This window comes from Oncorhynchus keta, chromosome 7, assembly GCF_023373465.1.
Source record: "Oncorhynchus keta strain PuntledgeMale-10-30-2019 chromosome 7, Oket_V2, whole genome shotgun sequence".
NCBI classification, from domain to species: domain Eukaryota; kingdom Metazoa; phylum Chordata; class Actinopteri; order Salmoniformes; family Salmonidae; genus Oncorhynchus; species Oncorhynchus keta.
The window spans coordinates 8,025,331-8,050,873 of record NC_068427.1 but is presented as its reverse complement, the minus strand read 5'-3'; the positions used below and the strand labels follow the sequence as shown (position 1 = coordinate 8,050,873).

Here is a 25,543-nt window from a genome sequence, read left to right as displayed (position 1 = left end):
GTATCAACAACTGAAAAGGCTCGTTTAAAAAATATATATAAAAGTATACTATAAAATGGGAATACGATGGTTGCAACGCTGTGAAATGCTGTGTGCCAACAACAGTGTGTGGGTGTATATAAACGTTTTAATTAGCCAGTAAAGTAGAAGGATGAAAATCATGGAAATACATTTAGCAATGTACAGTTCTGTATAATTAAATCAAAGACAGTCCATATTTAAAAATCCACATCTTCTGTGAGTAAAGGACTGCAGGGGCTGTCTCAACAGTTATTAGCCCACAGAGAGTCCTGTCACTAGATACAAAATACCTGTCCAGAAAGACAGGTGGAGGCATTGAAGCGGAAATTGGGCCTCCGACAGGTAGCAAGAGACTGTTCTAACACATACAAATAGGGAGCGAGACATGACGCCCATTACAGGGTCTCTAGATAAGATAGAGATTGAGAGGGGAGTGCGTCCAGGTCAGGAAGCCATTTTGTGGTGGCCCCCCAAGGACCGCAGGTCAGCGTGAGAATTGCCTCTTGTCCCCCTTGCCTTTGTTGACGTGCTTGAAGATTTTGGCTTTGTGAGCGGGCTTGCCCTTCTGGTAGCCGAAGCCGCCACCTCCACCCCTCTTCGTCATCTTCAGTCCTCCTTTGCTGTGAACGTCTGGAGAGGAGTGCTGGGTTAAGGGAAACACTGTACTGCACTGAATTGACCAATTGAGAAGGCTTTTATCGTTACGACCTGGGAGAGGGGGTGGGGGGTGCCAGAGGGATGGAATAAAGGATGTTTGACAACAGACATTGACAAACAAAGTAAGGCGATTGCAACCCTTCAGAAACGACATTGGTGAAAATATGCCCAGGCACTTGGCTGTAGAAAAGGATACTGAGGTCGACGTAGGGAGGCACAGTAAAGCCGAAAGACTGTGCAACCATGGGGAGGTTGAGCGTGTTGACACTGTAGATCGCTTTGAGGGAATGAGAGTCGTACGCCCGCACATAGGACTTGTAGGCCTCCTGGGCTGACTTGTGCAGGTAGTAGTTCTTCTCAATCAGCTTATTCAGCTGCAAATAACAAATTGAGAAAACTACAAACCTTTCTGTGGATTTGTCATTGAGATTTCAAGGCTTGTCAGATAATTGCATACACTCCACTGCGTATTTATTTGGACAGTGAAGCTAAAACTTTATATTTGGTTCTATACCACAGCATTTTGGAATAGAGATCAAATGTTTGAGGCGACAGTATAGAATGTCAACTTTTATTTGAGGGCATTTTGAAATAGTGCCTTCAGAGTGACGGCCCTGAATTTTTCTGAACCGTCTCAGTGCAGCTCCTTCCAATAGGGCGCTTTCCCTTTAATTCCCAATTAAATAGCCAGCATCAGCTGCACGAAAGTGGGGTTGTGATGGAGACGTGCATGAGGATGTGTTCAACCTCAGTTCCGAAGCTTCTCTATTCCGTTTGTTTTGTTGCCGTTAAACGTGTGTTTTGTAGCCTAAGAGAGTTTACCCAGGATCGGATCCACTCTTTGCGTCCCTGGACTACACCTCTCCGTTCTTCGTGGCCTTTCTCCGCTGGAGATCTATTGGCGGATTGGATTGTCTGACTGACCGACTGACTACCACCTTTTTGTATACGGTATTTCATTTGTTTGGATGTGATGTATACTGTGATTTGTGTAGTTAGTGGTAGTTGAGGACTTAATTAAGAGTTGATCCGCTTTAAGGTTCTGTGGTAAAGTAATTGTTATATTGATTGTATGTTTAATACTGGGTTTACGCTACACGGAATGAACGGACAAACATCGCGTGACAAAAGTCACTTGAGTTCACTGAACTCCTTTACCGGGCAGGACTCTTTTTAGGCCCGAGGTACAGGACATTTCTGGAGGAACCAGAACTCATTGTGATATTATTATATGTGTGTGTGTAATCATTGTTGTTGCTAATACAACCCACGCAACAGAATATAGTTGTTTTTGAAGTTCTTTTCAATGTTTTAAGGGTTTATGAAAAGTTTATTTCCATCCTGACTTTTACATACGTCCTTTGTATTGGTGTAGACTTGACGGACCAGATGGGACTCATTCCCACCCAAACTAAAAGGAGAAACCAATGTTTTCTCTGGTAGGCACAACCTACCTGGCACCCCTATAAATAATAACCTCAAGTCAAAACCGTTACATAAAAATGGCACCCCAGATGGGACAGCTCAACATTGAGAACTAACCAAAGCAAATATTTTGTGTGGAATTAAAACAATGGATTCACCCCAAGATAATGTGCTCATCCATGTCATACCTGTCAATGGGAATACACAGGGCCATTCTGACCATCAAGCTGACAATACAAATCATAATGTGAATGGAGATAATGGAGTTGATTTGGGCCAGAGCCCTGGGAATCTGAATGCTCGGCCTGAGCCACAGGCCACAGGAGGTCTAACCAGTTACTCACTTATTGACATGGATCTGTGTGGAAGTACTGAGCTAGTCCTCCCTCTGACACCCAACCTTCCTCCATTGTCTGGTTTATCTCCAGAGGTTGTAGTCTTACAACTTCAAGGTGACATCCTTGATATTCGTCGGACTCAACAACATCTCCAAACTCTTATCCACCATAAATTCAAATGTCTGAGGGAAGAGCAACAACAGAGTGCCATGGAATTCAGAAACTCACTGAGCACTCTAACCCACACGCTGACAGAGCTCAGTGAGAGTGGAAGACGGGAAATGACTGGTGCCATGGACAGGCAGTTTGACTACCAACGAAACCAACTCACTGCCACTCTCCAATGGCGCCTGCAACATCACCACACTGAGGTCCTCAAGGACGTTAATTCTGTTTTTTCTCCCATGGTTAACACTGTAGACCACTTGCAGACAGAGCTCTCTAATTGTGTTAAAATGTTGGATGACGTGTCTGTGGACATGGCCTCCATTAGGCACAACTCCTTACACAGAGTTTCCCTGGTGTCCACTTCAGTTCAGACCACTGAGGGCCAAGCTGGCACCTCTGAACAGCCAAGACCAGGCCATGCTGCAGCCACCCCTTGCAGGATGCAATCCACCATGCATCCTGGTGTTCATTTTCATTGTCCGATAACGCCCTCCCCTCTACTTCCTCAATCCCTCCTAGCTCGTTTGTTCATGGTGATTTGAGTAGACGTCATCTGGGGGCGATGCCCATTAAATTGCAATTTCCCACCTTTGGGAAAAAAGATGACAGTCCTGATCCGCTAATGTATCTAGAAAGATGTCGTGACTTTCTTGCCCTCAATCCCCTGGCTGACGAAGAACTCCTTGCCACATTGAGGAATGTGTTGCATGGAACAGCTCGAGACTGGTGGGATGTGGCACGTCTCACCACTACCTCCTGGGCTGACTTTGAGGCCAAGTTTTCCTCTGCATTTCTATCTGAGGACTACACAGATGAATTGGCAGACAGAGTCAGAAATCGAGTACAAGGAGAGAAAGAGAGTATCCGTGACTTTGCATACGGTTACCACTCCCTGTGCAGAAGGTGGAAACCTGGCATTGAGGAGGAAGAGGTCATTAAATTGATCTTGAAGAACATCAACCCACTACTAGCCAGTCAACTCCGAGAACGAGTCACCACTGTCGATGGACTGGTTCGCTTGGGACAGCAGTTTGAGAAGGACAGAGAATGCCAACAGCAATATGACCAGAGAAAGAAACAGACACCCAAACAGTTACCCAAGACAGACCATCAACAACAGCCAGAGTCTCCAGCCAAGACCCCTCTCATGTTTTGTTGGAGATGTAGCCAAAAGGGACATTCTTCAGCTACATGTCCAAGACCGTATCAAGTAAACCCTTCCAGAAACCACAAATCACAACAGGCCAACACACCTAACTCTCTTCGCAGCAATGACCATCCTTCTCTGGGTGCTTTAACCAGAGCTGAAACCCCAAGAGTCACTGCCTACGCCCCCATCGACATCCCCTTCCTTTCAGTTAATACCGCACCAACTGGTGTTACCCCTGTCCATAGGCCCATGGACAGGAAGAGCCATCTTGGATACCGGGTCATCCTACACACTGCTCAATGAGAAACTGTGGAAGGAGGTTAACGGTCCACAATACAACTTGAAGCCGTGGACAGAAGGTCCACTCTATCTGGCTGATGGTGAGGCTAGACGACCACTTGGATGGAGTGAGGTAGAGTTCCGCCTGTGTAACCGCTCCTATATGATTCCTTCTGTTATCCTACAAACCAGGAACCTTGCTTTTCCTGTCGTGTTGGGAATTGATTTCATGTACTTCAGTGGTGTCCAGATTGATATCGCACACAATTGCTACTGGTTTCCATACAATCCGAGCGAGAAGCATTTCTTCCAATCAGAAGCTATGAAGTTACATGATTGGGGTTCAAATGTGGCAGTCTTCTCTGCCATTGCTCCGGTACCACTAACCCTCGATAATCCTTCTGACGATCTCCTTTTACAGGCTGTGAGAAGAGCTCAGCTGGAACAGCCAGAGGAGTTAAGGCTGTTGGAACAGCTGCAGAATAATGCTGATGTATGTACTTCAAAGCTGGGACGCACCAGGCTCCTGAAGCACAAAATATTCCTTACACAGGAAATGCCGATCAAGCAAAAGCCATATCGTTTGTCCCCAGCGAAGCTAATCATCCAAAAGGGACTCATAAATGATATGTTAACCCAAGATATAATAGAACGTTCCTCCTCTCCCTGGGCTGCTCCTGTTGTCCTCATCCCAAAAAAGACTGGTGGTCTTAGATTTTGTGTGGACTATAGGAAGACCAACAATGTTTCCCAGACTGATGCCTATCCTCTTCCCACCATCCATGAGATCCTGGAGTCATTGTCTGGCGCTGTTGTGTTCACTACCCTTGACCTCAATAGTGGTTATTGGCAGGTTGAGATGGACCAGGAAAGCAAGGACAAGACTGCGTTTGTCTGTGCCGAGGGCTTGTTTTCCTTTAAGGTGATGCCCTTTGGATTAAAGAATGCCCCTGCCACTTTCCAAAGACTCATGGAGATTGCGTTAGGTGAGCTCAAAGGGAAGATCTGTTTCGTCTACCTGGACGATATAATTATCTACTCTCAGAACAGAGAAAGACACTTTCAAGATCTTCAAGCAGTGTTGGACAAGCTAAGAGAAGCTGGTCTGACCTTAAATATGAAGAAGAGCAACTTCTGCCAAACCTCCCTGAAGTTCCTTGGCCATATTGTGTCTTTCGACGGCATTCATGTGGATCCTGAAAAGACAAAGGCTGTACAAGACTTCCCTGTGCCAACCACACTCAAGGCCCTTCAACGGTTCCTTGGTATGGCTGGATGGTACCATCGGTTTGTGTCGAACTTCTCCCAGGTGGCAGAACCCCTCAACGCGATGAAGCGAAAAGGAGCGAAATTCCAATGGACGGCAGAGTGCCAGACTTCCTTTGAAACCCTGAAACGACATCTCGTCACACCTCCCATTTTAGGTCATCCCAACTTTGATTGCCCTTTTGTTGTTTACACTGATGCAAGTGATGTTGGACTTGGTGCTGTCCTAGTCCAACAGACTGGACTTGGCACTGAAGAAGTGCTAGCGTTCGCCAGTCGGACATTGAATGGAGCAGAACGGAACTACTCCACAACAGAGCAAGAGTGCCTTGCAGTGGTCTGGGCTTTGGAAAAGTGGAGGTACTACTTGGAGGAAGACACTTCACTGTGGTCACTGACCATTCCTCCCTTGTGTGGGTGTTCAAGACCAACAAACCAAGCACCAGACTCATAAGATGGGCTCTACGGTTGCAAGAGTTCACATTTGCAGTGGAATACAGGAAAGGAAAATACAACACTGTTCCAGATGCCTTGTCCAGAGCTCCTACTTGTGATAACGGTGGCCCTGATCTTACATGTGCTACTGTCCTGTCAAGCAGTCGAGACTCGCCCAAAACGGACTTTCCCATCTCTGATGAGGCCATATGGAAAGCTCAACAGGATGATCCAGAAGTACAGGCTTTGTACCAGACTATCCTGGAAGATGGAGAAAAGATGGTCAATCCTACCACAAAGCTGACCATCATTGAAGATAAAGTCTACCGAGTCGTACAACTACCTCACAGAACACTCTACCAAATGTACATACCGGACACTCTACGCCTACAACTGCTTCAACATTTCCATGAAGACCCATTAGCTGGTCATTTGGGCAGGTTCAAAACCTACAAGCGGTTGCAAGCGTTACTCTACTGGCCACATCTGAGCATGGATGTGAAGTCACACATCCGAAATTGTCAGGTTTGTCAAATGTACAAACCAGAAGGTAGAAAGCCTGCTGGCAAGTTGCAGCAAACGGTGGTTACCCGACCTTGGGAAATGTTAGGAGTGGATTTGATGGGTCCATTTCCTAGAAGCTCCAATCAGAATGTGTACATACTTGTTTTTGTTGATTACTATTCAAAGTGGGTGGAACTCTTTTCCCTGCGTCAGGCCACAGCAAGGACCGTCTCTAACATCCTTACGAAAGAGATCCTGACTCGCTGGGGAGTGCCTGATTACATCCTGTCTGATCGAGGTTCCCAATTTGTCTCTGATCTCTTTGAGGAGACCTGCCAAAGATGGAACCTGAGGCAGAAGTTGACCACGGCCTATCACCCACAGACCAATCTCACTGAGAGAGTAAATCGAACCTTGAAGACAATGATTGCTTCCTATGTAGGGACCCAGCACAAACACTGGGACAAGCACCTTCACGAGTTTCGATTTGCCCTGAATTCTGCTGTGCAAGAGTCCACTGGAGTCACACCTGCAGAGCTGAACCTAAGTCGTCCTCTCCGAGGACCCTTGGATATGGTGCTACAGCCCCAGCAGCTTACTCCAGACGCTGCTTGCTATGACCAGGTAGGCCATCTCCATGACTTGAGAGCTCTTGTCTCAAAGAACATGATCCAGGCTCGACTCAAGCAGAAGAGAAATTATGATAAGAACAGACGAGACATGCAGTTCCAGCTTCGTGATCGGGTGTGGCTTCGCTCTCATCCTTACTCGAAAGCTGAACAATTCTTCTCGGCCAAGCTCGCTCCTAAATGGCAAGGACCATATAGGATTGTGGAGCAGATGGGCCCTTTGAACTACCGAGTGGTGAAAGAGGACACAGGTGAAGATATGCGCATCGTCCATGTCTCACGCCTTAAGGCCTGTTACCCCTCGGCTGAGGAATTGGAGGCGATTGAGCGCCGCAAGGTCCTGGATATCTTTGAAGAGGATAGTGAGGATACTTTTCTCGGATTCCCAGACCCAGAAGTCTCGCACCTTAAGGCCTGTGACTCCTCAGCTGAGGAGCGTGAGCTCCAAAAAGTAATGAATATTTTTGTAGAGGAAAGTGATGAGGAGACCTTTCTCGGTTTCCCCGACCAAGATGTGCCTTCCAGGGCAATGGTCGGCTTTTTCCAGGGAGGGGTGTGTGACGGCCCTGAATTTTTCTGAACCGTCTCAGTGCAGCTCCTTCCAATAGGGCGCTTTCCCTTTAATTCCCAATTAAATAGCCAGCATCAGCTGCACGAAAGTGGGGTTGTGATGGAGACGTGCATGAGGATGTGTTCAACCCTCAGTTCCGAAGCTTCTCTATTCCGTTTGTTTTGTTGCCGTTAAACGTGTGTTTTGTAGCCTAAGAGAGTTTACCCAGGATCGGATCCACTCTTCGCGTCCCTGGACTACACCTCTCCGTTCTTCGTGGCCTTTCTCCGCTGGAGATCTATTGGCGGATTGGATTGTCTGACTGACCGACTGACTACCACCTTTTTGTATACGGTATTTCATTTGTTTGGATGTGATGTATACTGTGATTTGTGTAGTTAGTGGTAGTTGAGGACTTAATTAAGAGTTGATCCGCTTTAAGGTTCTGTGGTAAAGTAATTGTTATATTGATTGTATGTTTAATACTGGGTTTACGCTACACGGAATGAACGGACAAACATCGCGTGACAAAAGTCACTTGAGTTCACTGAACTCCTTTACCGGGCAGGACTCTTTTTAGGCCCGAGGTACAGGACATTTCTGGAGGAACCAGAACTCATTGTGATATTATTATATGTGTGTGTGTAATCATTGTTGTTGCTAATACAACCCACGCAACAGAATATAGTTGTTTTTGAAGTTCTTTTCAATGTTTTAAGGGTTTATGAAAAGTTTATTTCCATCCTGACTTTTACATACGTCCTTTGTATTGGTGTAGACTTGACGGACCAGATGGGACTCATTCCCACCCAAACTAAAAGGAGAAACCAATGTTTTCTCTGGTAGGCACAACCTACCTGGCACCCCTATAAATAATAACCTCAAGTCAAAACCGTTACATAAAAAATGGCACCCCAGATGGGACAGCTCAACATTGAGAACTAACCAAAGCAAATATTTTGTGTGGAATTAAAACAATGGATTCACCCCAAGATAATGTGCTCATCCATGTCATACCTGTCAATGGGAATACACAGGGCCATTCTGACCATCAAGCTGACAATACAAATCATAATGTGAATGGAGATAATGGAGTTGATTTGGGCCAGAGCCCTGGGAATCTGAATGCTCGGCCTGAGCCACAGGCCACAGGAGGTCTAACCAGTTACTCACTTATTGACATGGATCTGTGTGGAAGTACTGAGCTAGTCCTCCCTCTGACACCCAACCTTCCTCCATTGTCTGGTTTATCTCCAGAGGTTGTAGTCTTACAACTTCAAGGTGACATCCTTGATATTCGTCGGACTCAACAACATCTCCAAACTCTTATCCACCATAAATTCAAATGTCTGAGGGAAGAGCAACAACAGAGTGCCATGGAATTCAGAAACTCACTGAGCACTCTAACCCACACGCTGACAGAGCTCAGTGAGAGTGGAAGACGGGAAATGACTGGTGCCATGGACAGGCAGTTTGACTACCAACGAAACCAACTCACTGCCACTCTCCAATGGCGCCTGCAACATCACCACACTGAGGTCCTCAAGGACGTTAATTCTGTTTTTTCTCCCATGGTTAACACTGTAGACCACTTGCAGACAGAGCTCTCTAATTGTGTTAAAATGTTGGATGACGTGTCTGTGGACATGGCCTCCATTAGGCACAACTCCTTACACAGAGTTTCCCTGGTGTCCACTTCAGTTCAGACCACTGAGGGCCAAGCTGGCACCTCTGAACAGCCAAGACCAGGCCATGCTGCAGCCACCCCTTGCAGGATGCAATCCACCATGCATCCTGGTGTTCATTTTCATTGTCCGATAACGCCCTCCCCTCTACTTCCTCAATCCCTCCTAGCTCGTTTGTTCATGGTGATTTGAGTAGACTTCATGTGGGGGCGATGCCCATTAAATTGCAATTTCCCACCTTTGGGAAAAAAGATGACAGTCCTGATCCGCTAATGTATCTAGAAAGATGTCGTGACTTTCTTGCCCTCAATCCCCTGGCTGACGAAGAACTCCTTGCCACATTGAGGAATGTGTTGCATGGAACAGCTCGAGACTGGTGGGATGTGGCACGTCTCACCACTACCTCCTGGGCTGACTTTGAGGCCAAGTTTTCCTCTGCATTTCTATCTGAGGACTACACAGATGAATTGGCAGACAGAGTCAGAAATCGAGTACAAGGAGAGAAAGAGAGTATCCGTGACTTTGCATACGGTTACCACTCCCTGTGCAGAAGGTGGAAACCTGGCATTGAGGAGGAAGAGGTCATTAAATTGATCTTGAAGAACATCAACCCACTACTAGCCAGTCAACTCCGAGAACGAGTCACCACTGTCGATGGACTGGTTCGCTTGGGACAGCAGTTTGAGAAGGACAGAGAATGCCAACAGCAATATGACCAGAGAAAGAAACAGACACCCAAACAGTTACCCAAGACAGACCATCAACAACAGCCAGAGTCTCCAGCCAAGACCCCTCTCATGTTTTGTTGGAGATGTAGCCAAAAGGGACATTCTTCAGCTACATGTCCAAGACCGTATCAAGTAAACCCTTCCAGAAACCACAAATCACAACAGGCCAACACACCTAACTCTCTTCGCAGCAATGACCATCCTTCTCTGGGTGCTTTAACCAGAGCTGAAACCCCAAGAGTCACTGCCTACGCCCCCATCGACATCCCCTTCCTTTCAGTTAATACCGCACCAACTGGTGTTACCCCTGTCCATAGGCCCATGGACAGGAAGAGCCATCTTGGATACCGGGTCATCCTACACACTGCTCAATGAGAAACTGTGGAAGGAGGTTAACGGTCCACAATACAACTTGAAGCCGTGGACAGAAGGTCCACTCTATCTGGCTGATGGTGAGGCTAGACGACCACTTGGATGGAGTGAGGTAGAGTTCCGCCTGTGTAACCGCTCCTATATGATTCCTTCTGTTATCCTACAAACCAGGAACCTTGCTTTTCCTGTCGTGTTGGGAATTGATTTCATGTACTTCAGTGGTGTCCAGATTGATATCGCACACAATTGCTACTGGTTTCCATACAATCCGAGCGAGAAGCATTTCTTCCAATCAGAAGCTATGAAGTTACATGATTGGGGTTCAAATGTGGCAGTCTTCTCTGCCATTGCTCCGGTACCACTAACCCTCGATAATCCTTCTGACGATCTCCTTTTACAGGCTGTGAGAAGAGCTCAGCTGGAACAGCCAGAGGAGTTAAGGCTGTTGGAACAGCTGCAGAATAATGCTGATGTATGTACTTCAAAGCTGGGACGCACCAGGCTCCTGAAGCACAAAATATTCCTTACACAGGAAATGCCGATCAAGCAAAAGCCATATCGTTTGTCCCCAGCGAAGCTAATCATCCAAAAGGGACTCATAAATGATATGTTAACCCAAGATATAATAGAACGTTCCTCCTCTCCCTGGGCTGCTCCTGTTGTCCTCATCCCAAAAAAGACTGGTGGTCTTAGATTTTGTGTGGACTATAGGAAGACCAACAATGTTTCCCAGACTGATGCCTATCCTCTTCCCACCATCCATGAGATCCTGGAGTCATTGTCTGGCGCTGTTGTGTTCACTACCCTTGACCTCAATAGTGGTTATTGGCAGGTTGAGATGGACCAGGAAAGCAAGGACAAGACTGCGTTTGTCTGTGCCGAGGGCTTGTTTTCCTTTAAGGTGATGCCCTTTGGATTAAAGAATGCCCCTGCCACTTTCCAAAGACTCATGGAGATTGCGTTAGGTGAGCTCAAAGGGAAGATCTGTTTCGTCTACCTGGACGATATAATTATCTACTCTCAGAACAGAGAAAGACACTTTCAAGATCTTCAAGCAGTGTTGGACAAGCTAAGAGAAGCTGGTCTGACCTTAAATATGAAGAAGAGCAACTTCTGCCAAACCTCCCTGAAGTTCCTTGGCCATATTGTGTCTTTCGACGGCATTCATGTGGATCCTGAAAAGACAAAGGCTGTACAAGACTTCCCTGTGCCAACCACACTCAAGGCCCTTCAACGGTTCCTTGGTATGGCTGGATGGTACCATCGGTTTGTGTCGAACTTCTCCCAGGTGGCAGAACCCCTCAACGCGATGAAGCGAAAAGGAGCGAAATTCCAATGGACGGCAGAGTGCCAGACTTCCTTTGAAACCCTGAAACGACATCTCGTCACACCTCCCATTTTAGGTCATCCCAACTTTGATTGCCCTTTTGTTGTTTACACTGATGCAAGTGATGTTGGACTTGGTGCTGTCCTAGTCCAACAGACTGGACTTGGCACTGAAGAAGTGCTAGCGTTCGCCAGTCGGACATTGAATGGAGCAGAACGGAACTACTCCACAACAGAGCAAGAGTGCCTTGCAGTGGTCTGGGCTTTGGAAAAGTGGAGGTACTACTTGGAGGGAAGACACTTCACTGTGGTCACTGACCATTCCTCCCTTGTGTGGGTGTTCAAGACCAACAAACCAAGCACCAGACTCATAAGATGGGCTCTACGGTTGCAAGAGTTCACATTTGCAGTGGAATACAGGAAAGGAAAATACAACACTGTTCCAGATGCCTTGTCCAGAGCTCCTACTTGTGATAACGGTGGCCCTGATCTTACATGTGCTACTGTCCTGTCAAGCAGTCGAGACTCGCCCAAAACAGACTTTCCCATCTCTGATGAGGCAATATGGAAAGCTCAACAGGATGATCCAGAAGTACAGGCTTTGTACCAGACTATCCTGGAAGATGGAGAAAAGATGGTCAATCCTACCACAAAGCTGACCATCATTGAAGATAAAGTCTACCGAGTCGTACAACTACCTCACAGAACACTCTACCAAATGTACATACCGGACACTCTACGCCTACAACTGCTTCAACATTTCCATGAAGACCCATTAGCTGGTCATTTGGGCAGGTTCAAAACCTACAAGCGGTTGCAAGCGTTACTCTACTGGCCACATCTGAGCATGGATGTGAAGTCACACATCCGAAATTGTCAGGTTTGTCAAATGTACAAACCAGAAGGTAGAAAGCCTGCTGGCAAGTTGCAGCAAACGGTGGTTACCCGACCTTGGGAAATGTTAGGAGTGGATTTGATGGGTCCATTTCCTAGAAGCTCCAATCAGAATGTGTACATACTTGTTTTTGTTGATTACTATTCAAAGTGGGTGGAACTCTTTTCCCTGCGTCAGGCCACAGCAAGGACCGTCTCTAACATCCTTACGAAAGAGATCCTGACTCGCTGGGGAGTGCCTGATTACATCCTGTCTGATCGAGGTTCCCAATTTGTCTCTGATCTCTTTGAGGAGACCTGCCAAAGATGGAACCTGAGGCAGAAGTTGACCACGGCCTATCACCCACAGACCAATCTCACTGAGAGAGTAAATCGAACCTTGAAGACAATGATTGCTTCCTATGTAGGGACCCAGCACAAACACTGGGACAAGCACCTTCACGAGTTTCGATTTGCCCTGAATTCTGCTGTGCAAGAGTCCACTGGAGTCACACCTGCAGAGCTGAACCTAAGTCGTCCTCTCCGAGGACCCTTGGATATGGTGCTACAGCCCCAGCAGCTTACTCCAGACGCTGCTTGCTATGACCAGGTAGGCCATCTCCATGACTTGAGAGCTCTTGTCTCAAAGAACATGATCCAGGCTCGACTCAAGCAGAAGAGAAATTATGATAAGAACAGACGAGACATGCAGTTCCAGCTTCGTGATCGGGTGTGGCTTCGCTCTCATCCTTACTCGAAAGCTGAACAATTCTTCTCGGCCAAGCTCGCTCCTAAATGGCAAGGACCATATAGGATTGTGGAGCAGATGGGCCCTTTGAACTACCGAGTGGTGAAAGAGGACACAGGTGAAGATATGCGCATCGTCCATGTCTCACGCCTTAAGGCCTGTTACCCCTCGGCTGAGGAATTGGAGGCGATTGAGCGCCGCAAGGTCCTGGATATCTTTGAAGAGGATAGTGAGGATACTTTTCTCGGATTCCCAGACCCAGAAGTCTCGCACCTTAAGGCCTGTGACTCCTCAGCTGAGGAGCGTGAGCTCCAAAAAGTAATGAATATTTTTGTAGAGGAAAGTGATGAGGAGACCTTTCTCGGTTTCCCCGACCAAGATGTGCCTTCCAGGGCAATGGTCGGCTTTTTCCAGGGGAGGGGTGTGTGACGGCCCTGAATTTTTCTGAACCGTCTCAGTGCAGCTCCTTCCAATAGGGCGCTTTCCCTTTAATTCCCAATTAAATAGCCAGCATCAGCTGCACGAAAGTGGGGTTGTGATGGAGACGTGCATGAGGATGTGTTCAACCCTCAGTTCCGAAGCTTCTCTATTCCGTTTGTTTTGTTGCCGTTAAACGTGTGTTTTGTAGCCTAAGAGAGTTTACCCAGGATCGGATCCACTCTTGCGTCCCTGGACTACACCTCTCCGTTCTTCGTGGCCTTTCTCCGCTGGAGATCTATTGGCGGATTGGATTGTCTGACTGACCGACTGACTACCACCTTTTTGTATACGGTATTTCATTTGTTTGGATGTGATGTATACTGTGATTTGTGTAGTTAGTGGTAGTTGAGGACTTAATTAAGAGTTGATCCGCTTTAAGGTTCTGTGGTAAAGTAATTGTTATATTGATTGTATGTTTAATACTGGGTTTACGCTACACGGAATGAACGGACAAACATCGCGTGACAAAAGTCACTTGAGTTCACTGAACTCCTTTACCGGGCAGGACTCTTTTTAGGCCCGAGGTACAGGACATTTCTGGAGGAACCAGAACTCATTGTGATATTATTATATGTGTGTGTGTAATCATTGTTGTTGCTAATACAACCCACGCAACAGAATATAGTTGTTTTTGAAGTTCTTTTCAATGTTTTAAGGGTTTATGAAAAGTTTATTTCCATCCTGACTTTTACATACGTCCTTTGTATTGGTGTAGACTTGACGGACCAGATGGGACTCATTCCCACCCAAACTAAAAGGAGAAACCAATGTTTTCTCTGGTAGGCACAACCTACCTGGCACCCCTATAAATAATAACCTCAATTCCAGTGTAGATTTTGCCTTGTGTTCAAGGTTATTGTCCTGCTGAAATGTGAATTTGTCTCACAGTGGCTGTTGGAAAGCAGACTGAACATGGTTTTCCTCTAGGATTTTGCCTGTGCTTATAGCTGCATTCCGTTATAGCTGCATTTTTATCCTAACAAACTCCCTAGTACTTGCCAATTACGAGCATACCCATAACATGATGCAACCACCACCAAGCTTGAAAATATGAAGAGTGGTACTCAGTGATGTGTGAGATTCACCCCAAACACAACACCTTGTATTCAGGACAAATGTATTGAATTTCTTTGCCACATTTTTGCAGTACTATTTAAGTGCCTTGTTGCAAACAGGATACATGTTTTGTAATATTATTTTTCTGTACAGGTTTCCTTTTCACTCTGTATTTTAGGTTAGTATTGTGGAGTAACTCAAATATTGTTGATCCAATCTCAGTTCTCATATCACAACCATTTAAACGCTGTTTTAAAATCACCACTGGCCTCATGGTAAAGTCTCTGAGCAGTTTCCTTCCTCTCTGGCAACAGGGTTAAAGACGCCTGTATCTTTGTAGTGACTGGATGTACTGATACACCATCCAAAGTGTAATTAATAACTTCACCATGCTCCATGTGCGTGGGGTGCAGAGATGGGGTAGTCATTCAAAAATCATGTTAACCACTATTATTGATCACAGAACGAGTCCATGCAAATTATGAGATTTGTTAAGCAAATTTTTACTCCTGGAATTATTTTGCTCGTCATACCAAAGGGGTTGAATACTTATTGACTCAAGACATTTCTGTTGTAAATGTATGAATTTCAAAAATGTTCTACAAACAAATTTCCACTGATGTCATTGGATATTGTGTGTAGATCTGTGATAATCTAAATGTAAATCATTTTAAATTCGGGCTGTAACAAAATGTGGAAAAAGTAAAGGGGCGTGAATAATTTCTGAAGGCACTGTATATGTTCAACCTTTTAGAAAAGAAAGCACAATGTATCTAGTCCTCTCATTTGTGTATTGAAGTGGCCAAAAGTTTAGTATTCGGTTCCATATTCCTAGCAACGCAATGATTACATCAAGCATGGATACAAACTTGTTAGATGCATTTGCAGTTTGTTTTGGTAGTGTGATTATCAATTTAATCAATTTTGAATTCTGTCCGTAACACAAAATGTGGAATAAAGGGTATGAATACTTTGAAGGCACTGTATATGAAAATACCTTCAAATAAAAGATGTTCTTTACTGTCACCTCAAAACATTTAATCTCCCAATCCAAAATGCTTGAGTATAGAGCCAAATTAAAAAAAGTTTTAGTTTCATTACCCAAATAAATACGTTGGGGAGTATGTAACAGAAGTTAACTCCTATTCAAAAGGAAGAAGTTGCTTATGACTTGAACTGAATATTGAATTAGCCGTTGCAGTCCACGTGACAGATGTGATGTCAGTTAGCTCTGATTCACATGCAGAAATAAAATGTGGATGAATAGCTTACCTGACCCTGGATATCAGAGATCTTTGCCCAAGAGAATTCAAACTCACTCAAAGGAACCTGTGGCAAGATAAAAACAAACATATTGCTGCTGAAAGACTTCATTTTTTGCATGTTTTTCTTGGTTTTGCTGGGTTGAGGTAATGAGAGATGGTTGAGTTAGAGTCTTACCTTGGCTTGTTTGAGGAAGCGCAGGAAGCCCAGCTCCTCTGGCCTGAGGATTAGGAGGGCATGGCCTATGCCGTTGATCCCGCGAGCCGTTCTGCCCACCCTGTGGATATATTCCTAGGAAAAGAGGGAATAAATAAAGAAGATGGAAAACAATGTGAATGCTTCCCTGAGGCATTGGCTAGAGATGCCTATAGACTAGGTGTTATTTATGGCTAATGTCAAAGCTGCATGAAACAGTGAATCAAACTTCACTAGGTACCTTGGGGTCATCTGGGGGGTCATATTGGACAATCCAGTCCACCTCAGGGATGTCCAGGCCTCTGGCCGCCACATCTGTACACAGCAGGATGCCTGAGTCGGCGTTACAGAACTGGAAGAAGGTGGTGGTACGCTTGGTCTGCTTTTGCTTCCCCTGAGAGATCAAAGCAAAAGGAGATTAGACGTCAGCCACAGACAGCAGTGACCACAGAGGATGCCTGCTGAAGGCTTCCGCATGGTTCGGTTGGCTAGGCGAACTGAACGTGCATGTTAGCATACTCCCTTAAAAAAGACCTTCGCAATGCTAGCTGTGCCATTAGAGATTCTGGGTTAGAGTCCAGGCTCTGTTGCAGCCGGCCGCAACCGGGAGACCCATGGGACAATTGGCCTAGGGGAGGGTTTGGCCGGCAGGGATGCCTTGCCCCATCACGCACTAGCGACTCTTGCGGCGGGCCGGGCGCACGCGGACAGTCGCCAGGTGTACGGCGTTTCCTCCGACACATTGGTGTGGCTGGCTTCCAGGTTAAGTGGGCATTGTGTGAAGAAGCAGTGGAGCTTGGCTAGGTTGTGTTTGGGAAGATGCATGGCTATCGACCTTCGCCTCTCCCGAGTCCGTACGGGAGTTGCAGCGACGAGACAAAGACTAACTACCAATTGAATACCACGAAATTGGGTAAAAAAAATTAAATAAAAGACCATCGCTTGAAAAATGAGAAAAAGCAGTAATAGTAATGTTTGTCCCTTTTCTCCTTTGTCCTCCGTAGCCAAAATAGTCTGAATTAATCTAACTCAAGAAATCTGTCATTGATTGACATTTTTGCCAAACTTATTACAGCATGTTAATGTTTAATGCCACAGCACAATATTTGTTCATATCATAGCACATATGATTGTGCTATAATGGTTTAAGGCTTTTAGACCCAATTGTGATTGTACCAGTCATCTCTGCAGCAGACAAATGCGAGAGAATGCCTTGTGGAGTCAGACTGGGGTTCACTGTAGCAAAGCTTAAATTGAGTCAGATAACAGCCTGAAAACTTATGACAGAGTGTAGCCTGCAATATGTTGCTAGTCTTGGAACTATCTTGCTGTTACCCGAGACACAGATTAATCATATTTTAGTTTTGGCGTAATTATCACCTGTGGTGTATATGGCTTGAGTGTCTTTTAGACTCAAAGGGCCCAGAATAACTTCCTGAGACAAGTGAATAAAGTGAGTTGTGTCATGTTCAGCAGGCACTAAACAGATAAACCGCCAGAAACGGGAAGGTACTATCTGAACTTGTCCTATAGAACACACAATTTTGTTTACTTTTGCAAAACGCTTTGCTATGGTGTGCCCTAATGTTTACAACCCTGACCAGTATACTACAAAGGAGTTAGCCAGATAACTTGCCTAAATGTTATAAAACACATGTTTTTTAAATTTATTTTTATAATATAAAGATAAGCATGAAATGAGCATGGTTTAATAGACTCAAGAACCCAACACGCATAATAGTTTAGCTTTCTTAATGACAGAGGTGACAACTCACGTGGATGGCCATGACAGGCAGGTCAATGTAGTTGAGCAGCTCGTAGTGAAACTTGACCGACATGCAGGATGAGAAGAACACCATAAGCTTCTTCTTGCGGTTCTTCTTCAGGAAGGTGAAGAGCAGCATGAAGCGCTTCTCTGAAGGACACACCACATAGCCCTGAAAACCAAGACAATGTTTATATATCAGACCACGCATCCCTGAAGCACCAGAGACAACCAGAGAACCACATCCCTGTCTGATGTACACATTCTAACTGATGTGAGGTTTACCTATAACCTTGCCGTGGATGAGACACGGCAAGGTCTCAAACGACCCAATACTCAAACCAAAAACATTAAAGCTTTGCTACTTTCAGATACTTTGAGTCTTGGGACAAGTGACGACTATCCACTTAACTAGCTACAACAAGCTGACCCCCTGGCACATCATGCATGAGTATCGTCACTCTGCAGCAGTTTGTCGTTTTGTTTACCTGCTCCAGGCCGTCCACGGTTGCGTTGTCCTTGTTGTCGTCCACACCCACGTAGAGGGGCTCCTTCTTCAGGGAGATACGGGCCAGGTCCTCCACCTTACGGGTCTGGGTGGCCGAGAACAGCATTGTCTGCCTCCGCTCTGAGGAGGAATGCACGTTGAACATGTTAAACACTGGGAGTTACACATACAGACAAATAGCATCATCAAACTCCATGGTACAGTATGTGCATGGACGGTTATAGCCATGAGGTGGGTACATACTTGGCAGGAGTTTGATGATCTGCTTCAGCTCCTCCTCGAAGCCGACCTCCAGGATACGGTCAGCTTCGTCAATAATCAGACACTGGAGGTTCTTATACATGAAGCCAGCAGTATTCTACAGAGAGCAAGGGGGTGGAGAGAAACAAATGAAAAGGAGTCCAGGACTGAATGTGTGCAAAAATCCAGGTCCCATTTAGTCGACTGGTCCATTATTTGGTCGCCAGATTTGTTTTGTTGAGTGGTCGCAAATTAATTGTATTTATTTTATGGCAGACACACTTGTCTGATTCACACCAGTCTCAGTGGACTGATCCATTGTGGAGGCTGCGGGGATGGCACAGTCTAGCACAGGCACCGCAAGCAAGGGTATTTGCTTTGGCATGCCAAGCAATTTGATAACATTTTGGAAACAAGTGAAATTGCATTGGTTTCAAAATTGCATTGGTTTTCCATAAATGGCTACTGCTTTGGAAATGACACTGTTTGAGAGTATTCCTAAGGTCTAAAGTATGTGAAGACGTGTCTTTGGTATAATAAAAAAAAGTTGAGTCAAGGAGGGGCTGTGTGGCTAAGATGCACAAGGCGCGTCTCTCCCCAGAATGTGCTCTCCTGCCAATTTTTGCACATTCATTGTTTCATAACTTTGTTTGAATATAAAATAAACGATATGTTTGGCTGATAACTTTTAATTGCAGTGCTTAAAGTAAGAAATTATTGAAGAGGGAGCAGAGATCAATATAGCCTAATCAGAAAGGGGAAAGAAAAACTGTTCCTGACCATCCTCCCCCTGCGGCTGGCCTTCGCAGATTCTGCCATTACGCTTCTGAAGTTTCCACCAACCTTTTCCAATTGGAGTGCCAAGTTATCGTACCATTTCTACTAATCTGCGTGCCAGTTACGATTTTCATGGAACAGTTTAATTTATAATAAAGCCTTCATATCTAAAAATCAATGTCATGTGGTTCATCAAAATTCCATCTTAAAGTAACTTATATTGCTATTGCCATCTCTATGCGCTGCATGAGGCAAATGGTCACACCAGATAGATACTGACTGGCTTTCTGATCCACTCCCTAACCCTTTTTTTTTGTGTGTGTGTGGGGGGGTCCGATCAACAGATGCATATCTGTATTCCCAGAGGCATATCTGTATTCCCAGTCATCCGATTTCCTTATATGAACTAACACACAGTAAAACCTTGAATGGGTTGCGTTTATATATATATTTTTTCAGTGTTCAATCTGATCCTTAGTCAACATTGCGGTGCTCAGAGGTTACCTGGTCCCAACTTAGATATAAATGAATACAGTTACGGTTCTTATCACCATGGTTACCTGGAGGTGGTCAAGCAGTCTGCCGGGCGTGGCCACCAGGATGTTGACGCCATTGGCCAGCCTCTGGGCCTCGGCCGTGCGGTTGCTGCCGCCCATGATCAGGCCGAAGGTGTGCACGTGATGGGTCATCAGCTCCTTCATTACGCCGTACGTCTGCATGGCCAACTCGCGCGTTGGGGACAAGATCACCACGCCTGTACCTTAGGATAGTGGGGAGCAGGGCCGCGTCTCAGGCACATTTCAGTTCAGTTCCTAGGCCCTTTCTTTAGATCCTACACCTTTGATGTTAGCAGAGCTAGTAAGACTGGATGGGTGAAAGGGAATGAGGGACATTGTGCCTAGTCTACAGGAGAGTTAAGTCAAAACATTGCCATATTTCTTACTCCTACCCAGTCCTTTCATATCTGTGAATGCCTACACACTCTACGGAGACAATAGAGACAGAGCATAGCGCAGTGTTGAAATGTCGTTTTTAGTCACAAAAAGGGGCGGCTCCTTGTAATATGCTTCGGGGGGGGGGGGCAGTGGTGTCACTTGGTTCCTTGATCTGATCAACAGGCTGCGCATGAAAGTAGCATTGATAACCAAATATAACCTCAGCAACTATTCAAACAATAAACCAAACATTGTAGCCTTACTGGAATCCACCCAAAAAGGCATTTTGTTGTGAAGTAATAACTACAGCTAAACGGTAAAAACAGCGGGTAGCCACGTGCCTTCTCTATTTTTAGCTGATATGGGAGCGAATAAATTGAAGATTATTATTATTAAATTATTTCACATGGGTGACATGTGGGATGCTAAGTAACCTACACCTTACTAGCAGGCACAAAACATGGTCATGTAAATCAAACATTAACTTTCATTACATGTAGGCCTAGCTATTATTTAAATATGCAGTTAGTTCTCTTGAATTAGCTTACAGTTGTGATGATGTTTTCAACAGAAAAATCTCTGCCATCACCCCCTTGTGAACTTTGCTATCTGGGAGAAATGCATGGACCGGCGAGGTATCATGTTACCAAAATGTGTCCACTGCTCTAAAAATCCATAGATATGCACGCGAAGCTTGTAGCATTATGATGCACAATGTTCATAACATTGAACCAATATAGACGGTTGAAGTAATCTACTAATCTTACCATTTCTGGGCATGAACTTAAGTTTGTAGATGAGCTCGATGGAAGGGATGAGGAAGGCCAGGGTTTTACCACTGCCAGTCTTAGCAGCAGCCAGGATATCTCTAGAAGAGTCAAAAGATATATATATATATAAAAAGGGGGAGTCATCCATCAAGTCAAAACAATATTAGCCTACATAGTCCTTTATCAGTCCTGTAGGGCTGATTCTAGGATGCAAGTCACCAACTTTTGGTGGTTCTGGATGGATTTTACAGAGCTCTGCTTTAGAGATGCAGGGATACGTGAACAGGTGGCGATTCTGCCTAACATGAAACTTGGAGATAAACTGTAGGCGTACCTTCCCTCCAATAGGGGCTGTATGCTTTTGTGTTGGATCTCAGTCATGTGCTCAAAGCCCATCTCCTTCACACCCTTTAGAGTGTTCTCACTCACCAGAGGCGCTAGAGAGGCAAACGACGTGTCCTCAAACGCACCTGAGATACAGAAACCACAGTTAACAGTTCCCACACCTCTGTGGGTTTTGGCATGGAAAGGCTCTAGTCTAGCACTAACACATAGGGATGGGCACGGTTATTCTAATATCCAAACTGACATTGGTATTTGAATAGGCCTACTTGCGAGAGCAGGTCTATTCATAAAAAAATTAAAATCATAGGCCTATTTTAACAATGAAAAGGTTTCGTCTCAATTAAATAAAATTATCTATGTGACATTGCTACACAAACACAGATATACAATGACATTTGAAATGCTTAATTTAATAAAACAAACGCTTGAAAGTAATTTTCAAGACATGCGCCCAATAAAAAGACAGGCTTCCGTATAGCCTACACAAGTTTCACACGTTGCGTGTAGCTTGTTGTTGTTCGCACTACAGTCAGAGACACCATGTGAAGTGGGAGATCACTAATCAATGAAAAATGGACGTAAAATTCCAGAATTAAGTTAGATAAATGAGAAGGCGCAGGCCACAATGAGCAACCGACAGGTAGGCTGTGGTTGATTCTGAATGGAATGTTATAGACAAGGAACGGGGAGTGCAGTGAAATAGCCTCAACTATTCTAGCTGGCTGGCTAACATCTAACTATCTTAGCTAGCTTATTTACATCATTTTGATACAGTAGAGACAGGCACTGCCAGATGGGATGATAGATAACCTATGCCATTTACACGTTTGTCTAACTAGCGTGAGTCAGTGGCTACTTTTTTGCCTCTCCCTCTGGTGTCTCACACACCGCTGGCCCCTGCCCAACTTGTTTAAAAGTTGTTTTTTTAAACTAACTTCTGTTATTATAAATAGTGAAATCATTTTAAATGCCCATCCCTACTAACACAGAACACAGCAAGTAGACTGACTGGGGATTACCTACAGTAAAGGACCATGGTTACCAGGAAGATAAAACACAGACTATTATACATATTTGTATGCTGGCAGAAGCTCAATTGTAAATAGTTCCTGGCCCATATCTAAGACTGAGAAATGATTGCTACACATAACATGCACAACTGACAAGGCTAACGTTTGGTTGTGCAAAGGCTTCTATATCATTAAACATGGAATACCTGTCAAGCCAGATGGGAGCTTCGGTTCATCTTCCTCCTCAGTATCCTCAAACTTCTCTCCTTCCCCCATCTCTGCCCCATCCTCACTTCCCTCTTCATCATCACCCCCCTCATCTCCCTGTTCAAGAGGCTGTGTGGGTTTGTCTGTGGTCTGATCAGCATCCTCCTCTGTCGCATCCTCCTCCTCCTCTGTCACATCCTCCTGCTCCTTCTTAGCTTTTTTCACACCTACATTAGAAACATTAAATATTCATTGACATGGACAAGATTCACTAACTTGGGAAATTGACACTTATAGCCATTTACCTGTGAACGGTCCAACAACCATTCTAATAAATGACTGAGTGGTACACAACATTACCTGGCTGTTCAGTGGTGTTGAGCTTTCTTTTATTTTTCTTCTTGACAAAATGTTCTGTGTCCACCTCTGCCTTCCCATTCTTCTCTTTTTGCTGCTTATTCGTGGGTTTGGCATTCTGTGGCTTTGACGTTGCTGTGGCCACCTGACTCCTTTCATCACAACACTCCTCTGGAAGTCCGTTTGCGTCGTCTGTGAACAACGTACGTTACACAGAATAATTATATATATATATATATATGTGATTTTAAAAAACCAACTAGGCTATCATTCAACGAACTAGCTAGGTGGCAGCAAACCTTAGCTACCTGACTGACTGTTTTGGGAACTTCATTCAAATCTGGCAGATATCAATAACGGGAAGAGATCAACGTATCAAAGCCAACAATGTACTACAATGTTTCGCTTATGTCTAAGGTTAGCTTTTTTTCAAAAGCAGTAGTGTAGTAAGTAGCTAGCTATAAAAACACCACAAGCTAACGGAATGGGGATCATTTTCTTTACGATCGTTGATTTAGCTACGTGTATGAACGAAAATACTGTCTTTAATGCGTGATTTCCGATATAGAAACATCCATCAGAGACATACTAGCTAGTTAGGGTAGCTAACAAGGGTAATAGCTACCTAGCCTTGCTTCGAGGTGGCCTAGCGCGATAAAGTGTCAATACAACTTGTCGACAATGATTTCAGTACTGGAAAAACAGTTACCATTATCTTCCTCCTGTTTCCGTTTCTGAAGTAGCTTTCGCTCTTTGTTCTTTACGCTTCTTTTCTGGATTTTCTGCCGAAGAAGCCTCATCTGAAGATCTGCCATGATGGCAGCTGAGCACTCACACACGTGGAACTCTTCTTCTTCGGTGGCGTTTATCGGTGATTGGCATCCAACGTTAAGGTGCATTACCGCCACCTACTGTACTGGAGTCTGGGCCAGGGATGAAATCAATTTTACCCGCCAGACCCGTTGCTCTTAATTAAAAAAGAGAACAAAAGTTACCCCTTGACTCATTCCACAATTTTGTTGCGCTACAGCCTGAATTCAAAATTGAATTAATATAGGTTTTTCTCAGCCATTAATACACAATACCCCATAAAGACAGTGAAAATGTTTTTAGAAATGTTTGCAAATTTATTGAAAATGAAATACAGAAACATCTTATTTACATGAGTATTCACACAATATTTTGTAGAAGCACCTGGGTAAGTCTCTAAGAGCTTTCAACACCGGGATTGTGCAACATGTTCCCATTCATATTTAAACAATTCTTCAAGGTCTGTCAAAATTGGTTGTTGATTATTGCTAGACAACCATTTTTAAGTCTTGCCCATCACCAACAGGTGCCCTTCTTTGCGAGGCAATGGAAAACCTCCCTGGTCTTTGTGGATGAATCTGTGTTTGAAATTCACTGCTCAACTGAGGGACCTTACAGATAACTAACTATATGTGTGGGTTACAGAGATGAGGTAGTCATTCAAAAATCATGTTAAACACTATTATTGAACACGGAGTGAGTCCATTAAACTTATGTTACTTGTTAAGCAAATTGTTACTCCTGAACTTAAGGGGTTTAATACTTACTGACTCAAGACATTTTAGCTTTTCATTTTTTATTAATTCATTAAAGATTTGACAAACATAATTCCACTTTGACATTATGGGGTACTGTGTGTAGGCCAGTGACAAAACAATCTGAATTTAATACATTTTAAATTCAGGCTGTAACACAACAAAATGTGGGGGAAATCAAGCGGTGTCAATACTTTTGAAGTTACTGCAACCTGCCTGGCTTGCTGACAATTCGGACAAGTCAAAAATTGTACCTTGTTTCTGGTGCATGTATTTCATGACACTCGTTTGCTACAACAATTGGCAACTTTGTTTCAAAGTTTCGTCATGGAATTGTTAAGCGGCACCATTATCATGGAAACGTTTTCAACTGCACATCACGTGATCTTAATATCTCGTCTTAAGTCAGCTGTTGTACAACACATTCTAAAACTAGGTAGTTTTTATCTCTGATCTAGGTCAGGAATGGTCAACTCCAGTCCTCGGGGGCTTGATTGGTGCCACACCTTTGCCCCAGCTAACACGACTTCAGTAATCAACTAATCATGATTTTCAGTTTAGAATGCAATTAGTTTAATCAGGTGTGATAGTTAATTCTATAGACAAAATTCTTATGAAATAGTATTCTATCTTTCAGCGAAAGGAGATTACAATAACAATGTCGAAGGTGAAGTATCAACGCATTGAAAACTGCAAAGGTCTACACCGAAATCCCAGAACTTCAGGAGAGCAGTGTTTAGAAGACTCGGTTCTCAAATCGGACTACCAAAGAGATTGATCCTGACAGCAGATGTCCCAAGACTTCCTGAAGTGCCACCACCAACAACGGCTGAGCAGCTACAACTTCGAGGAGACTTCGCCATGCAACACAGGGTGCAGTAAGCACATAGTTGAGCTGGGAAGGACCTGAGCTTTC

General features: G+C 44.6%; 1 protein-coding gene across 1 annotated transcript; it reads right to left on the bottom strand.

The window, feature by feature from the left end:
* Positions 1-107: 107 nt before the first annotated feature.
* LOC118385917 (ATP-dependent RNA helicase DDX18-like) lies at positions 108-23,976 on the bottom strand. The gene is made up of 14 exons (XM_035773159.2): positions 23,772-23,976; positions 23,066-23,254; positions 22,705-22,932; positions 21,478-21,613; positions 21,141-21,241; positions 19,999-20,198; positions 18,665-18,779; positions 18,402-18,541; positions 17,924-18,085; positions 16,390-16,542; positions 16,131-16,244; positions 15,963-16,019; positions 875-1,052; positions 108-651 (listed from the first exon to the last, which is right to left on the bottom strand). Exons 1-14 carry the CDS (start codon positions 23,959-23,961, stop codon positions 506-508), a joined length of 2,109 nt encoding a protein of 702 aa, XP_035629052.1. The 5' UTR covers positions 23,962-23,976; the 3' UTR covers positions 108-505.
* Positions 23,977-25,543: the final 1,567 nt, after the last annotated feature.

Bases quoted from the DNA above. Each gene is read 5' to 3' on its own strand.
- LOC118385917 (XM_035773159.2), bottom strand. From the start codon at position 23,961: ATGCACCTTAACGTTGGATGCCAATCACCGATAAACGCCACCGAAGAA. The intron at 21,614-22,704 runs GTATTCCATGTT...TCTGTATCTCAG, and splicing joins GCTCCCATCTGGCTTGACAG to GTGCGTTTGAGGACACGTCG. The intron at 18,780-19,998 runs GTAACCATGGTG...TGCTCTCTGTAG, and splicing joins GACTGCTTGACCACCTCCAG to AATACTGCTGGCTTCATGTA.